Source organism: Bombus affinis, chromosome 2 (assembly GCF_024516045.1).
Source record: "Bombus affinis isolate iyBomAffi1 chromosome 2, iyBomAffi1.2, whole genome shotgun sequence".
In the NCBI taxonomy this organism is placed as follows: domain Eukaryota; kingdom Metazoa; phylum Arthropoda; class Insecta; order Hymenoptera; family Apidae; genus Bombus; species Bombus affinis.
The window spans coordinates 17,652,553-17,670,218 of NC_066345.1; the positions used below are offsets into that span (position 1 = coordinate 17,652,553).

The 17,666-nt window shown below is 42.0% G+C and overlaps 1 protein-coding gene and 1 non-coding gene across 4 annotated transcripts; one reads left to right on the forward strand and one right to left on the reverse strand.

Annotated features, from left to right (window-relative positions):
• Positions 1–968: 968 nt before the first annotated feature.
• LOC126928813 (knirps-related protein-like) lies at positions 969–14,202 on the reverse strand. Of its 3 annotated transcripts, none has more exons than XM_050744652.1 (3): positions 13,558–14,202; positions 8,429–8,506; positions 969–4,751 (listed from the first exon to the last, which is right to left on the reverse strand). In XM_050744652.1, the coding sequence occupies exons 2-3, from the start codon at positions 8,504–8,506 to the stop codon at positions 3,552–3,554; spliced, it is 1,278 nt and encodes a 425-aa protein (XP_050600609.1). In that variant the 5' UTR covers positions 13,558–14,202; the 3' UTR covers positions 969–3,551. The 3 variants fall into 3 exon arrangements, with proteins under 3 accessions (XP_050600609.1, XP_050600606.1, XP_050600610.1); XM_050744649.1 differs by having other exon boundaries at positions 13,285–14,201; XM_050744653.1 differs by lacking the exon at positions 13,558–14,202 and adding an exon at positions 9,571–13,271.
• Positions 14,203–16,702: 2,500 nt separating this feature from the next.
• Trnap-cgg (transfer RNA proline (anticodon CGG)) lies at positions 16,703–16,774 on the forward strand. Its single transcript has one exon. It is a non-coding gene; the product is annotated as a tRNA-Pro (tRNA).
• Positions 16,775–17,666: the final 892 nt, after the last annotated feature.

Here is a 17,666-nt window from a genome sequence, read left to right on the forward strand (position 1 = left end):
ATTCAAACTGCACTTCGCTAGTCAATGCCTGGTCATTTCGAATCCACAATATACTTTAATCATTTACGAATAACAACTAATATAATTTTAAAAATTAAAAACTTCTATATAATAATAAGAATGATTTATTCACTTAAGAATTTTAATCGAAAAAATTACTTTATTTTCAGATTGATATATTTTGTACTTTCGCGTGACTAAGACGGTTAAGCGTGCACTTCGAACGTTCCATTTTTCATATCTCGGTTCTGTGTTCCGTCTTTTCCGATAGTTAGAAAAAGTGTAATGGCGCGAAACTTCGTTGTTGCATCTTTGTCTTATTATTTGTCAATTATTTGTGGGTACACACTGCTTTGTAGGTGAGTTACGTAATAATATAGAATATTGACTTTCCTCTACGCAGTTCGTGTAATATTTGCAGTTCTCGCAGAGGTATTGCGAAAATTCTGGTTGGTTCACGCACATGCGATTGTTTTTTATGTGCGAACTATACGGGCGCCTGTTGGATGCACGACATATCTCATAAAAATATATTCTATCGAAACTAACTCATTTGAATATGAATTTTTAATATTCTTCGCGATGGCCTCGTCAGTTGCGTGTTTTTGCATTTTCATACGTCCAAAATTTATGCCACAATTATGTTCAATAGCCACGTCGGAATGTTGCAAATTAACGGCCATGTTTTCTATCGATTATATATTCCACAAGTCTTTATTCTTGGCACTGTCTTAATAGTTATCTTTAAAATAAATGTCTCTCCTGAAACGAATGAAATATCTCGAACGTTAATACTTCGGGGTATTAATATTGCGAAAAATTATTTTAACTATGTTTTATTGCTTTTTTTATCCAAATTTGCAATTTTTTAGGAATCATCGACAATTCATGGAGATGTAATTAAGTGATGCTGAGAAGCGATCGGAGATGTCGTCGAGTAATGTAAGTGAATTGAAAATAACATTCGATTAATTTCAAATTAACTATGTATTTTTAATAATTTTTTAGCTTTTTTGTTAACGTAATCATTTGCATTTGTTTGTACCAAAATTCTGTAAAATAGCTTGTTCTATATTAACGCCTTAATTAACGCTCTATTAACTAGTTTAACGCGGCAGTGCCTGTAACTCTAATAAATCGATAATTTTATTATTTATCTAATAATTATTACATTATAAGTCGTCGTAGAGCCGTTTTAAAGAGTGTTCATCGATCAACAACGCTAAGTTAGTATCCTTCCAACAATATCGCTAAAAACGGGAGCGTATTCTGATAAAAATTGTTCAATTCACCAACAGCCTTATACATTAACCTAGGTATTGGAACTCCACTGCTATGGATTTTAAAAGTAATTTGTATTTACAAATATGAGGGCCCAGGAATTCATAGATTTGTACTTTACTTGTGAAATAGCGTGGCTTTGTAAGTAACGTATACGTCGATAATTACATTAAGTACATTGTAATGTATTACATTTATCATTCATTTTCTTTCGACGAAAAATGATTTATATAATTATTTAAACTCGTAAAGTACATTGCTCAAATTAATTAGCGTTATTAGAATATGGTAACTAATACTTTTTGCAATTTGCAACATGCATATAGTATTTTTTATTGTCATAGTAATTCTGATCATATTTCTCTAATTATTTCGAGCATTGTAATTGATCGATTAGTCGCTATTATCTACTAGCTATATACAAGTAAGTACCTACTGGCCCGGGTCCCGTTCACGCAAATCTTCCTTAACTATTATTTACATCTTCGTTTTCTGTCTATTTGCTACCTGAAATATTTCCATACAAATGGAATCATAGCGTGCCTATGATAACGACATAAGTTTCAATTAAAACTAGCCTTACCAGGCCCGGTCAAATAAGACCTGTTTCAAAATTTAATTTAAAATTGTACATTCATTGATATTTCTTCTGTTCATCCAACTTTATGTAAATCCTTATACTAACAGAAATTGAGAAACTGATTGATCAGATAATATAAGAGTTTGATGAACAAAAATTAAAACATAAAATTAAACATTAAATTAAAAATTAAAACAATAAATTAAGCATTAAATTAAATTTTGAAACCGGTCTCATTTGACCAGTTCTGATAAGGTTAGTGTTAAGTAAAATACGGAAAATTGCATGTGTTCAGTATCGCAATATGATCAAGAATATTAACCATTAAAGGAAATACTGGCCATTTGTTGACTATTTTTATAATTAGCGGTAAGGATAGAGAACCATTGACAATATTTTTTCGTTGCACTGTTCGTGCTTAACAAAGTGTATTTAATACGAATGCATTCGTTTTTACTACATTTATATTTACATACCTTTTATATACGATTATCCACGATCTTACTACTTTCATTGAAATATCGGATTGACTTCAAATACACAGTATTGTTCGTTGTTTCAAAATATTGTCATAGTCAGGTCTGTGAAAATTTCCCTGGAGGGCCGATCCAATACAAGCATCTCAAAGGAATTAAAGAGTTCCATCTCGCGCGACGTGGCGTGAATCGTGCACGATCTAATGTCTTACTAAAAGCAAATCTGTGTTCGTGCAAGCTAGGCTTGGACAACGAAGACCGTAAAAGTATCGTCCACGTGGTTTCAGCGCGAGCTCGTTCCTTCAATAGTGGTAGGGCACTGAGGAATTTCATCGAAATGTTCTGGAATCACCCTGAACAAAATCGAGCAAGGCCTGTCACGATTACGATTCTCATATCGGTGGAGATTCCTCGGGCGCAAGGATGTGTAAATAGGTGCGGGACAAAATCAGAGAAGGGGCGGTAGAGCGGCAGCGACGGAGGCGTTTACATTGGCAGGCGTCGAACGCTTGTAAGATAAAACGGTTGGCAACGTTCTACACGTGTACGGCGGTTTGTAACGCACGTTCCGAACACGTGCACCCTGCAGTTTGACGTGTTTATCAACCGATGCACTACGGTTGCACTTCGTCGTTGCTCTCCTGCTTCTGCAAATGCGCCAGTGCCAGGTTCTCGGGCTCTTCTCTTCTTTCTCTTTTCTCCATCCTGATTCCCTTGTCTCTCGTCTTTGTCTACCCCATGTGATTGCCGCACGAGCGCGCGCGCTCGTTAATTAAAGCGGAGGACTCTCGTTAAAGTCGATTGGTTATTGCACAACCAGCCATCGATCGGCGACTCGCGATCCTCGCCGTGATTACCCGGAATTGAGACGTTAATCCTTCATTCTTTCAGTCTCTGTGGATATTTATGCGGGATTGCGTTTAACTATTCGGCGCGAATGATTTGTCTCCATGCGTATCCCGCAATCAGAGTCCGATCCGATAATTCCTACTTCGTCGGAGAACGCAATTAAAGATACTGTGCGGTTCTGGGAAACTCGCTCCATTATTGAACATGCGTTCAAGCGTCCAGATAGTCAGTTATGGGGGAGAAGAAGAATGTAATTGATTACGATATCACACGCCGTATTTGGCAGCCGGTTTTTGATTAACTTATTTCTATGCTCGGGACGAATTATTCCGCCTGTCTTTCAGCGAACAAACGATATTTCAATTCTAGGTTCTCGTCGTTAGATCTATGGGCGCTGATTTCTTTTTTAAGGGGGGACTGTCTCGATCGCTCACGTTCCCCATGTCTATCTCGTCTTCTTCCGTCGCATCATTATTTCGCGTGGGCATCCTTTTCATAGATAGGTCCATAGGGTTATCTTGAGGTGGAAGGTCCGTTTCCGATCCTGGACTGCATAGTGGCGAACCACTTTCCGAATGTTCCTTCACTATTGGAGAACCTTCTGCGTACGTTCGTTGACTCTTCAACACTGCATCCAGATAGACTCTCTTGGTATACGTCTCTCCGGTTTCTTCGCTCGGCGAGGAACTTTGTCTCGACGTCTGAACATTATTGTTATGTGCATATCTATCGTTGTTGTTGTTGTTGTTGTTGTTGATATTATTATTATTTGCACACGAGTCTTTACTATCGATGCTAATGGTCGTGGTAGTGGTAGCCGTCGTAGAGGGACTGATTGGACTGGTTATGTCTTCAACGATGGGTGAGTGTTGTAGTAGATTCGAAGAATGATTTGGTACCAAGGGGTGAGAAGCTCCGTGTGACGTTGCGTATAAATGATAAGGTGAGAACATGGTGAGACTTGGCGGTGGTAGAAACGCGGGTGGAATCAAAGACATTCCACCGAGGTGAAAACCGAGCGGTAAACTCATCATTTCTTTGCTGAGCGCTGATAAATCGGCTACGGAGGGTTGCAGGTGCGAATGCAACGGTCTAAAGCCTGGGTGACCCGAGAAGGCTGCTCTTCTTTCGGATAGTTCCACGGAACTGTCGCTGTTGTGCGATTCTGGGGAGCTAATACTGGGAGATGTCGAGTTCTTGTAGTCGTCCAAACTTAGCATCAGGACATCGTCCTTTCGTTGAGCTGGATGAATTCCAATGGGTGGGCTCATAGGTTTTCGTTGTTGCGTCAGTGGTTGGTTAGGAAGATTCTGTTGATAGTGTTGCTGTTGTTGTTGCTGCTGTTGTTGTTGTTGTTGCTGCTGTTCCTGTAGCAGACAATGAATTTTGAACCAGTTCGATCTGCGCCCGTATCGCGAACCAGATTTTGACATGCCCACGAGTAAACATTTCCTTAGACGGCAGGCCTTGCAGGCTGTTCGATTCTTCTTATTTATAACACATTCTCCACCGTTTTTGCATTCGGTAATACTGCTTAGATTGTTGTAGGATCTTCCGAAGAATGACTGAAACAGAAATATTTCGTTGTTGCTAATACGACAATAACGCTGCATGATAATTTTATTCGCGTTAATTACGCCGACAAAAGGAATCAAGCTTCAGCTGAGGACTACAAAGGGAGACAAAATCTAGAATGCTCTTTAAATGCAAATTCAGAGGTCAAAGATTCGCAGGGAGATCCGCCACGGCTGCAACGGCATTGTGCCGCTCATAATGAGTACTGCAAAATTGTTAGATGGTAACAGTGTGCTCTCGTTGTCTCATTCATGTCGTATCGCGGAGAACCAGCCGGTGTAGGCGCGTGCGGCCTACTGTGCTCGTGCTAATTGCCCAAATGGTGCAATTCCACGATTCCGACACCGTTGCCTTTCCGTGTCGGCGTCACGAAACGGTCTCCTTTCGTTTACACATATTCTCTCTGCTTCTTTTCGATCTACTCGCGCGCCTCTTCGACACATCGATGCGTTCTACTTCCACTCGATTACATCGAGTCGAGAGATACCTTCGATTCGAATGGAATCCACTACACGGCGAGTTATGGTTGTTCGTAAAATAATTTCGTTCTTTGTATGGAAATGCGAGAGGGTTCTCTTCTTTTTTTATGGGAAAAAAATGGTTTTATTCGGTTATGTAAATTCAACCTGCCAGCAATTTCTCGCGTTGTTATGCGACGATTTGCGTCCACCAATGCATGTATTTGGTGTTCGTCAGCCTCAACTGGCCTTGCAGAACGTGGAGCAACTTTCAGATCAAAATTACAGGAAAGAAATTTCGAAAACCAATTCTGACACTGGCGTTTAGTCAACACGTTCTCTCCATACACGGCGTACAATTTTTTTCTTATTTGTACAGCATTTTTATTTTTACGGTAATAAGAAAAGGCAATTTTAATGCGACAACAAACAGAAACTGCTTGACAGGTTGAAAAATATTTTTTTTTAAATAAAGCTTGAAACGTCAATTGTGAAAACGCATAATGATTTTGTATGTTAGAATAAAGCTGGCTACTTATAAATACGACAACGAATAAGCTAATAGTTCGAACGCGCCTGCATCGAGCGAATAACCACGGCAGATAGCGAAAAGCTAATGGCAAAGTTCTGTCTTACGAAACGCGTGCAATTTAAGACCTCGTTCGTTATGACAGACATCGAACGTATCCATTTGAAGCCCAGTCCCAAGTATTGCGCCCCGAAACACCTACGACTTCCTGTGTAACCTGATAGAAAATTTCGCCCTTCTTAGTTAATGATCAGTCTTTAAAGAGACGCAGGTCTCAGCGTGTACGCGACATCCACTTTCGCTTTTTCTGCTCGTACGCACGCTATATTATTAATCGTTTCTGGTTCGTTTGTTCTGAAAACGAGCTCTTCCTGCGTCCCAGTGGTCCCGATGCGCGCATTGCCGAGACCCACGATCCGCCACCGTGTTCCACTTGTCTTTGACGTTTACTTTTTAGTACAATATATCATACTAGGTATAATATAAAAAGAACTATGCTACGAGGTCGTAAGTTATAGCGTTATTGGCGGCATCGACTGATTTCGCTCTTTTCTAATTCCCCAAAATCCTTTAATCCTTTAATCCCTTCTCGGTATAGCAAGAAACTTTGATACGTCGTGAAGAAAAGTATGATACGACATTAAGCATTCTCTTAAATCAAAGCAATAGTTTTTTTGTTTGTCGTGGTAAAAACAAAATCGAAGTATAACAATTCGGGATCGCAGTAAGATCAAGTAACATTTGTGATTTTCTGCTGGATTAATTTTACAATTTTCCTATATCGTGGCCTGTGCTACATGTAACTATATGTAATTGTGTCTTTCTCGTCGTTTGTCTATCTGTAGCGTCATCGCAGTAATCGTCATTGTCATCGTTATCGTTCAAATTTTTCCCGTTCTAAGGATGTAAAGTTCGTTCGTGATGAGGAAACAAGGAGATCAGGGGACTATGCGCGACAGTTCAGAAGCGATGACACAATCGAGAAAATGCTACCGTTATTACCTGCCCCCCTTGTGGCGCGCGCCTCGTGTTATGCAAACGGGACAGCAGTTTGAAACTTCAAAGTACCGGCTCGCGCCTTTTCATCGTCAAAACCTTCCACAGTTGGATTGTGTTACGGTTTCCTTTCGAAAACCGCCCGATAAATAGACCGGCTAATTACGCCACGGCTGAACTTTCGTGGCCTAAGAAACGTATCTCTGACTCACGCCGTGGAAAAAGAGAAGAAGAAGAAAAAAAAGGAGAGGAACGACAGAGATTGAAATTCGTTCTCAATGGACGACGATAATGAACCGTTGTACCGTTTTCACTGCTTCCATACGTCCTTCTTTTGGAAGGCCTGATAAATCGCGAATCTCTCGCTGTGTCGCTATATAGACTATATCGATTCGTAATATGAATTCAAGGACCGTGGCAAGTCGCGCTCTTCGAGTTTTCACCGTGAACGATATGCATCCCGATCGTGGGACAAATCTACGGTACCGGGAGACATTGTGGCCGCGCGAGCACGTGCACGCGCGTTTCGTCAATTCGCTCGGATCGCGAAGCGGCTTCGAGGCGGTGCTTCCGGCGCTTCGCACTTGTCTGCCACAATTGTTTCCGCCCTAGTTCACGATTACGTCAGCTCGACATTGTTTCGTTTCGTTATTTTCGTTTTCAGGCCCACCGTAGCATGTCAGCTCTCCCCTCTTCCACCTTCCTACTATTCTACTCGGCATCGTTTGCTTTTACGCTCGACTCGCGGTATAGTACGAATTCGACCGTACGGCTATTCATTTTTCTTGGAGAGATTTCGTAGGTGTGATTTCAGATCGAAGAATCGATTGTCGTATATATATATTTTTATTTATATTACACTTACGATAACAAGAAGATTCGAATGACCTACACTTTCTAGAATATACAATTGTGCAATTTTCGGTTCATCTTTCACTTATTATTATTTTAAGGCTATTAAATTGACTTTTAAATAATCGTGATTGGTTATAGGATATATGTGTATAGCCACGTGTTATTAGAGTCTTTATGTAGATAACGAACGAATCTTTATGTAGATTTATTTTAAAATATGTATAAACGAATCGTCGCATAAATAATCGCTTAGAATAGCGTAGATCATTTTAATCAGGAGAAATCAGTCGAACGGTCGATTGATGTTCTTTGAACGTCCCTTTGAAGCTAGAAATTTTGGTTCTCCTTACAGAGCGATCGCTGAGCGGTTCACCAAACATGGTAGCTGTTACTTTTGGGGCGGGGGTGGGGGGGCTTGGTTGACACGCATGCCTAGTCAAACGTTTAACCTCGGCCACGAAGCGGCTCGTGAAAGCGATCAACGTTTCTCAGTTTTGCGAAATTGTGGAAAAGATCGCCGCCAACAACGTGCAGAAAAGAAGCAGAGGAAAAAAGAAACCTGCTGGAAAATGTCTGGAATCCGCGTTCCACCGTTTTTCTTTTACGATCTCTTTCACGATTTCGTTCAGATCGATACGTTTCAAATAGTTGGAAGAAACTATAAAGAACGGAGCCTATTACAACCGAATTACAAGACGATAGTACCTTTCAATTATCCCGGAATCGATACAAAATATCACTCTGCCGTTTCAATTTGATCGCTATCTCGACCGTTCAAGCTTCCACGAAAGCCATATCGTATCGTTGAAATGATCCATAGTCGACTCACCTTGCAGCCCTCGCAGGTGAACGCGCCAAAGTGGAAGCCTGCCGCGGGTTCTCCGCACACCTTGCACTGTTGATTCATCTGCAACAGAAAGAATATAACCTTCTTTTGAAGTTGCCCCGTTTTATTTGAACAGGACGTGCTCGTTGTTTTCACGTCTATCGATATAACGAAACTTTGTCCCTCTAGGTAATTCGTAATTCTTCCGACGATTACAGGTTTCCGTTACGGTAAATGTCGAAACCGCGGGGAAAACAAAATCGATGTCGCGTAATGCACTCGCGTATATTTCAAACGTTCGACAAAATCACAATGCAAGCCTTATCGTGTGCCCACAACCGATCGCACGATTGGGAAAGAGAAGAAGCTCGTTGCGCAATTCGCCGGTTTGCGCGGTACGCGCGAATCGCTGGATCGTGCAAAGCGGTGCGTGTTACGTTCAACGAGCGGAAAACCCTCCTGCACTTGCTTTTTTTCTCTCTCGCTCTTTCTCCCTCTTTCTTTGTATTCTTTCGCGATGGTCTCTCTTTAGTCTGGCTAGTTCCTTTCGCCTTCTTTAGTCGCTCGTCCAGAAAACAGATCGCCGCGGTCTCGTTTTCACACCTCGCCGCCTCTATTCCTTACTTCGTCTTCTTTGCGCCCGTAGATCGTCTAACCATTTGCATAATGCTCGAAGTGACATCACGCTTCGAAAATTTTCTCCATGGTAACGCACATTCTCTACTCGTTCTACCGATCGAGTTTTCGTCGCTCGTCGACAACCGCGTTTACGCGATTCCCGATACGCTTCCTTTCTTTTTTACTTCTCGTAGTTGTCGTCCTTTTTACTCGGCCGCCGCCTCCGCACCACCTGAATTACGACGAAGAGGGAATATGGGACAATAGTAGTGACCCACATACGTAGCCCGAGGGTACCTCGAGTCGGTGTCACCTGCGGCGACTTTCATACATGACAGACTGTCGCTAAATGGGAAAGTAAATCCCAGCTAATGGAAGAGACATCGATTGTTTGATCAACGGAGTCTCTCTTTCCTGACCTACACCCCACAGTCGTTGACACTTCTCATTCGCGGACGCTCGATGCCTCGACGTGCCTACGCATACTTTTAATTCCGCGTTCGATTCTTTTCTGTTTAGACACTAACCGTCCAACCTTTCCTTCGTCTTCATCGCCTGTTGCACTTCGTCCACTTCCTCCCCTGTTCTTCCTCGCCTATTCTTCCACGCCGTCCTCGCCTGTTCTTCGTCGTCTTTCTCGCCTCTTGCTCGTCGCCCGCAACTTTCATAAACGGCGGATCTATCTACTACACCTATTATCGTACAAATTGGCTATAATAGCTGGCGAATACGTCCGAAACGATCGTTTTCTACTTGGAGAATGCAGAAGAGCGAAGGAGAAAGAAAGGAGCGAACAATCTTTTCACGGCTTAGTGCTAACAGTATTGCTACAGAGCATTTTCGAATCTAGCGGAAAAACTGGCGTATCCACGTGAAGCAATGATCGCGGTTTGTTTGCTGGACCTCGACGATTGCCCTCGCGAAATCGATCGAACACGGCAATACCACGACGAAACGTCGAAGATAGAGAACGAGATAAATAGAGAGTAACGGATGGTTGGTTAATTGATTTTAAACGACGTCGTATTCTCGTTAAACGTAGCCCGAAGGCCTTGTTGATATTTTAAGAGAGGGAGGTATCTCCTCTGATTATATTGGGCTCGGCTCGAACATCCTTCTTCTGTACTATTACTTACCGATTGATGTTCTCTGTACTAGATCGATCGATCCTCAGAGTCGAGGAACGTTCGACGATGCGCCCGAGCTATCGCAACCTGCACTGATTGCAGGTGTGCATCCGGTGAGCCATTCAGGGGGTGCCTGCATTCCCGAGCGCTCGATGCGAGTTGCCAATGTTTGAGAGTTTAAGCCATATTGTTGCGCTCGCGTGTCGCAACGGATACATCGTGCGGAGATACCCGCTCTTACGAGCTTAATAGAATACAAGACGCGAAAAGAATGATAGATGATTTAACGTTCCCCTAACAAATGACTTTTAATTACGGTTTCTCCGTGGGCACAATAAAACTGTTGATTAATTAAGCCGGCCTCGCATTTGCGTCGATAGATCCTGTTTAGAAGTTACTTAACGAAATTGCCGTACCCTCTGCCGCTAATGGTCGTACAATATACATGTTCGAACGATAATTATTTCAAGTAAACGTTGAAGATTCGCTTGATCGCTCGGAGATTGATAACGGAAAGCGTCCGTCCATTGTTCCAAGGAAAAAGTGAATTACAAAGGGAGAGAAAGTTTACCTCGGACGTTATTGAAACGCGTAGCTTATACGAAAAGACTATCGGAGAGGAATTCGATCGATAATTAACGAACAGACATGCCGTTCAGTTTCCATCCGATCACCTTCGACGGTAAGTCTTGAAACGGTAATAACGATCGTCGTGGAGATCTCGCGGGCGCAATCGTCCAGCTAGTCGATCGAAGCCGTGAGAATCGTAACGAGTGCCGCAGTTCCTAGCTTTCAGCGCGATCTACTCTATCGCCGATAGATTCTACGGAAAGGCACAGAGTGTGGACGGAACGAGAAGGTGCAACCGGCACCGTTCAAACGTTTAAAGGGATCAATCGGAGTTCCTACGGTGCCGCTCGGTGATTGTCCTCCTTTCTAGAGCTGACCTTCTCGATAAAAACACTTACCACGACGCTCTTCCGCTTTGTGTCTGGCACACACAAACACACGCACACACACACACACACACACACACACACACACACCCGAATGCACCGGAGGCTGACAGAAGATTTTGCTGAAAGCCACCAGTTACCATCAACGCCACTTCGCGCATTAATTAAACGACGACGCCGTGTGCCGACCAATTGATCGCGAGGAGAGGTTTCTTCGGAATCGCTGGATTTTTTCTTCATTTACATGCGCGTGAAAGTCGGCGCACGGCTGTTTTAGCGGAACTATTTTAAATGACCGACGCCTCGTTACTTTCGTCGCGGCACGTCGTCTAAGCACGACTACGACTGTAGAATTTTCCTTTTTCCCACGACGCACGCTTACGGAAATGAGTTTAGTTCCGTTTTCAAACACGATTTTGTACTGAATTACTTCTTCAGTGCTCCACGATTCTACAGGTATCTAACTTGCCAAATTTCCTTGAAAGATTCCAGCCTGTGTTCGAGGATTTTATGTTCGAGGATTTTATGTTCGAGGATTTTATGTTTGCAGATTTTTAAGCTTTCAGATCGTGAAAGAGAAAAAGAAGTGTTATTCGCTAAGACCGTTATTCGCCTTTTTATTAGTGAAAGACTGTTAGTCTTCCATTTCCTAAATACTCGAGCAGAGGTTGCTGATTGGAGCGCCAATATAGGTACAAGCAGGTAATTGTTTTACTGCTGGGGACTATAATTATGGAGGACGATGAATAATAAAAAGCGATAATAATTGTCGTCAAACTCTGCGATTGAAACATTTTTCTTTTTTTTAATTTCGACCCAATTTTTTTTATCTAAAACGGAATTCGTTATCTCTTTGGAACATACTATCTTTTACAATTCGTTCTAAAATTTGATATTACTTACCTATAACTTATGTAAGTAAGTGATTTTCTTTTAAATCTCTTATTAATCGTGTATCGATATAACTTGACGAAAGGTGGAGTTAATCTTTTGCGTTTCGTTACTTTTGATACGAAATGTAATATACCTGAAGCGAATTAATAAATGTACATATGAATGCTACAACAGATACAATCGCGTGCAAATACTTTTCGTAGCTACTGTATGTTGAATATTTTATAGATTTTTGTAAATACTTTACGTAAAGAAAAAAGTTCGAGATCTAGCAACGATCGACGGATCGTCACACAGGTTCATTCACGTCACACGTGCGGCGTCTTTCGACCTCATCCTCGCGAAGCATCGCGATCTAGTTTGCAGAGAGCGACTTCCGGTCTTTCGAAATGAAACGGCGTTCCGCAACGCGTGCTCCGGCGATCGGCCTTCGAACGATGCAACGTGGACCGTTTGTTTCCGATGCTATTATTCTATCGCTCTTCGATAGGCCAGTTCGTACAGATTCGTATCTAACTATCGCGCAATGCGCTGTACACGCGCTATTGTATGGCGGTCGAATATGCTCGAGCAGAAACGCGACATGATGCATGTAATACGACTCTCTGTCTCTTTTCCGCGTGTATCGCATCTAAATCTCTACGATTTCATCAAACTATATAATATAATCTCGTTACGGTATATTTCCAAACGATAGACGTGAAAACTGGGTTTCACATGGAATCTTATCTTTAGTGACATGCGGTGAGAATAGTTCCTCCTCGGTATCGTTAAATAATTAAACTTACGATGATACCATCTTTTCGCAGAGTATCTAATGAATCAAATAATTAGCCTAATCACGATGCCTCAAGGCTTTCAGTCGAGTTAACCTTATCGACAACGAATTCTCATGTCGGACACGTTTTCTATCGTTAAAATCTAGTCGTTAAATGGCGCTTTTCGTATCGTGTCACGATCGAAGACGAAGGAATCGGTCGTCAGCACGCGCTCGAATTACGAAATGAAGATCGTCCTTCGGTTTTCCTTCTCAACTCGTAGGCACACCGGGCGATTTGTTTCTAAACGCGACGAATGTATCGCGAAATAACGTGGAAGAAAATACCCAGCGAACGTAGGATCGTTGTTATTAACTTACAGCGACAGCGCGATACCATTCGAATTAAACGCGATGAGGAAACCTGTAATTGCTAGTTGTCAGATTCGGGAATCGCTTCTCCCAGTTTTAACCGATCACCTTTCGTAAATCAACGTGATCACGTACCTTGAAGACGGAAACGATTACGCGAGATTCATCAACGACATCTTCGAAGGATGATCCTTTACTTAATTACGATATAGCGTTCATCATGACACTTTGTCATCACGATGTTTAACAGATCCGATCCGACACTGACGATCATTTCTACGCAATCACTTGGAGCGTCGGGTACCACGAACTTATCGGGAATCATCCGATAGATAAATCCAGTTCACTTGTAAACTCACTCTCTCCTCCTACGGAAAACACCAAAGCCGATTTCACTGTACGACTTACCAGTTGTAATTTTTCCCGTAACAGTTCGATCACATAGATTCGCAAGGCCAAAGTAGAATTTAAAGGCCCGCGACAACAGTTCACCTCGTACCTCGAAATATCACTTTGATTCTTTGAAATTATTCTCCAAACAAAAACCGGGTCCACCGTCTTCGATCAAGTTTGCTCTTCTTTCGACTAATTATTTAACGACACGGTACGCTGTCTAGGTATCCCCTTAATCAAATCGAATAACGGAAGACGTGACAGCAGAAGAAGAAGAACAAGAAGAAGATTCTTGACGCGGCGATGACCGTTAGGTGAATGACTTTGGAAGGCGAGGGTGTCCACGTCGATTCTTGAATCAGCCCCCACCTCCAATTATTTTCTACGGTCCCACTTCGTTCGCTCGATCGGACGGCCGCTCGATCGGTCGGCCGCTCGATCGTTCGTTCGTTCGTTCGTCCGCTGGATGAGGCTCGTGCGCTCTCGTAAGTATACCTCGAATGGGCCTTATGGGCACACTGTGCGTCGGTTCAGCGGAGAAGCGTGCAGGGTCCATCCGAGGCACAGGTGGGTCGCGGGTCCTCTCGTATCTTTGGTGGGGGGTCCTGCTGGTCGACCGGAGGGATCCTCTTGGCCGACGGGAAGGAGATTCAAGGGAGGGGCTTCGCTGCTCTACCCTCTCTTCGATCTTCTCTTTCTCCTCCTTTGCTCGGACCTCCTATCCTCTCGGAGAGCCGCCGGACTTGTGACGCGTATCTGCTTCGCATCCAGTTTGCACACCGGAGTTGACGGTACCGATAACGATCCTCTGTTCCCGAACACCTTTTTTGTCACGCTCCTTTCCTTCCCTTAGTGCCGCAAATGCTTGGTAGGGCGCATTCGAATATACTCAGTTTGGCTGAATACGAATTTAACAAATTTACTCATCTGACTTATTATTGACACGCATTGCGTCGTCGTCAAATCGTTGTCAATTCGTTGACCAATCTCGACGAATACTACCGATGATAAACATTATGTACGAGTCGCTGAAGAATTAAATTGGTCAACTACCTCGTCTAAAATCTACAAGTTTCTTAATCGTAATGATCATCGGTAATATTGATAAATATTGCCGACTGTCGACGTCGACGTAAACGTTCGATTTTTCATTGAGTTTTCAATAAATATAATTTTAGTTTATCCTATGCAATATGGACGAAATTATGGACGAAAATTTGAACGATCAATTATATAAAATTAAATAGAATCTCAAGGTAGAGATTTTAGACGTGATGAATTAATTAATTGCAACGTGTTTAATTGCGTGCACCTGTGCATCTGCCGTGGTAAAGTCTTTTTTTACTTCTTTTTACTTACTCCCTTCTTTTTTCATTCTTTATTTACGCTCTACGATACTTACTGGTTTCCAACTACTCATAGTTCGCCAGTTCGACACAGTAACTGGTCGTCGCAAAAATTAGTTAAAAAATAATCCCTCGTAGTTGTGTCAAGCTCGTATCGCGCATTCCTCGTCGCCTTTCATTTCTTTCCCTTGTGAAAATTCCATGAAATCACGCGCGCTGACGTAATCTAGACAAAAAAAACATATTTCGAAAATAATAATTTTCACCGGGACTGTCGTAGGTTAGTGCTAACTAACTATACGTTGCACATCAAAGAGCAACAACGTCATTAACGGAATTTAGGAGGATAATAATCGAAACGAGTCTGTCTTAATATTTGAGGAAGTATTTAAATGGTTTGTAAATCTATTTTTGTACTGGATAAATATTTAATCGCCTAACGTTGCCACCTTATTTGTAAACCAGCTTTGTAGCCCTAAACTGGATCTTCGACCTTCATTTCACGGTACGTCAGTAAAATTTATAGAAACAAAGACATTCCTCGGTCGTTTGCCGCACTGTTACCATGGCCATTACGTCGCAAGCAAAACTCAATCTGAACGAGCTATCCTTTGTACGGGAGAGGGATGGTATTTTCATGGAATCGCTTAATCAACCCCAATGTCCTTCGGAATATGAGTGTGCTATTCCACGGCACTGTAAATGTATACAGTTGTAAAAATTGTGACAGAAATTTTTTTCACATTTCTGTCATTTTTTTTTATGACAGGTCTGTCAGAACGGTCGTTCTGTAACTTTTTACGAGTTCAAACTGCCGACCGTGGGTCGAAAGAAATAACCCACGGCCGTTAAATAATAGCCAATACAATAATATAAAATGTTCGAAATATTTTATATTTTTACCTTTTTAGCCGGTCATTTTGCGCACCAGAAATTTTCTGTCACTTCCGTGTTTTGTATACCTCGCAACGTATGGACTTTCCCACGAAGAAGAAAGTATTGCGATCATTAATACGGGAACACCTTTATAGCCCCCGTATAAAAATACCAAAAATATTTTCGTCGTTACCTGGAGACGATTCCTTTCTGTAAAATACTCGACCGTATCAACGAGGATTAAACGCAGGCGGTTCATAGTTGGCGTAGCAAAAAATACTTCGAGTTTCTAGCTCGACAACTCTGACGCGACCCTAATTACGTTGCAGCGATGAAAAGCAATCACGCACTTTCTGACCTTTCCGCAACTTTGTTGCGATAGATCGAAACGGAGGATTATCTTCTTGCTGGCAGGGCAATTGCCAGGTCGAAGACAACACGCAATGCTAACCACGAATGCAACGTTTCCACCACAGGTGGCGCCACGCGCACCAACTCCGAGGATCTCGCATCCCCGGCTCCCATTCGAACGAGCTAATTAACGTTTTTTCTTTCACCCGCTGGACAATCTGCTCAGGATAGCGTGGAACTTTGAACGGGTCATGGCAAAAACTAAACCGTCGATCAGTTTGGATGAAATCAACTAGGGGAACAAACCGGAGGAACGTGTATCGATTGTTTCGTGTCGTTTTGGTATACGATTATTTTTCTCGCCTTTAAATTTCTTAATCGATCGATTGTCTCGTGATAATTATATTCTTGGAAGATGGAAGAAATTTATCCGTGTAATCGATCGCTTGTTTTACACGTGTCAGGTTGCTCGGACAGGAAGAATGTGCGCGTGCAGTAAATTATTATAATCAGTCGATCGCGATAAGAATTATTATACATGTTAATTGGTGGTTTTTATATATGGTTAACAAAGAGACTAACAAGTTGGCTCGTTGGTCTAGGGGTATGATTTTCGCTTCGGGTGCGAGAGGTCCCGGGTTCAAATCCCGGACGAGCCCACGATGGAATTTCTTTACTTTTACTTTTTACGAACGCGTGTGCGCAACACTTTCACGCAGCGTGATTTCAAACTCCATTGAACGTGCGTAGCTCGCGCGCTATAGTCGCGTGTCCCCGAATGTCGCGTGTTAGACTTGACGGTTTGTTTTTTTCCCTAACGTTGATGGTTTTTCTTCGTCAGTTCTTTTCGTGCATGAGTAATAATTAAATATGCCTGTTTATATCTATATCCCTGATAAAGGTTACCGATGATTTTATTTGATCAGAACATTAGTACTCGTTTGTTGTTAACTGAAATGCCGTCGCGTGAAATCGCGTACTCGTTTGGTACAACCGTTACCGTGGCTCGCTTATTATCGGAATAATTGTCCAAAGATAGACAAGACTCGTACAACGTATCGGATGATTTTACTGAGAGTTTCATTCACCTAAATAGTGGATATCGAGTCTAGACTCCCTTAGAACATTCGTTGGAATTTTTTGGAAGGTTCGTCGATTAATCTTCGTATCAAAGCAAAATTGAATAAGCGTTTCTTTAGGAATAATAGACGAGTATTTTTATAAAGCCTTTTATAACTTTTACCCACTTTCGTAATATTTTAATCTTAGTATATATTGGTCTTGACAATGCTTTCCAATGCAATTACATCGATTTTTCTCAGAAATTAATGCATCAAAGTCGAGAGTCGCCAATGATTGTTGCGAAATTACTCTTGTAAATGAGCGAATGCATCAATTTTATTTAATCAAATTCGCAAGTCATTTTCTTGTTTCCAACACCCTCGATGCAATTCGATAATGTCTTTTGAAACCTGTTTTCAGCTCAATTTCTTCTCTGAACATTAGCGCCTGTATATTTCTGTCCTTTCTACTGTAACCCTTTCTAATAAA

Bases quoted from the DNA above. Each gene is read 5' to 3' on its own strand.
- LOC126928813 (XM_050744652.1), bottom strand. From the start codon at position 8,506: ATGAATCAACAGTGCAAGGTGTGCGGAGAACCCGCGGCAGGCTTCCAC. The intron at 4,752-8,428 runs GTGAGTCGACTA...TTTCTGTTTCAG, and splicing joins TCACCTGCGAGGGCTGCAAG to TCATTCTTCGGAAGATCCTA.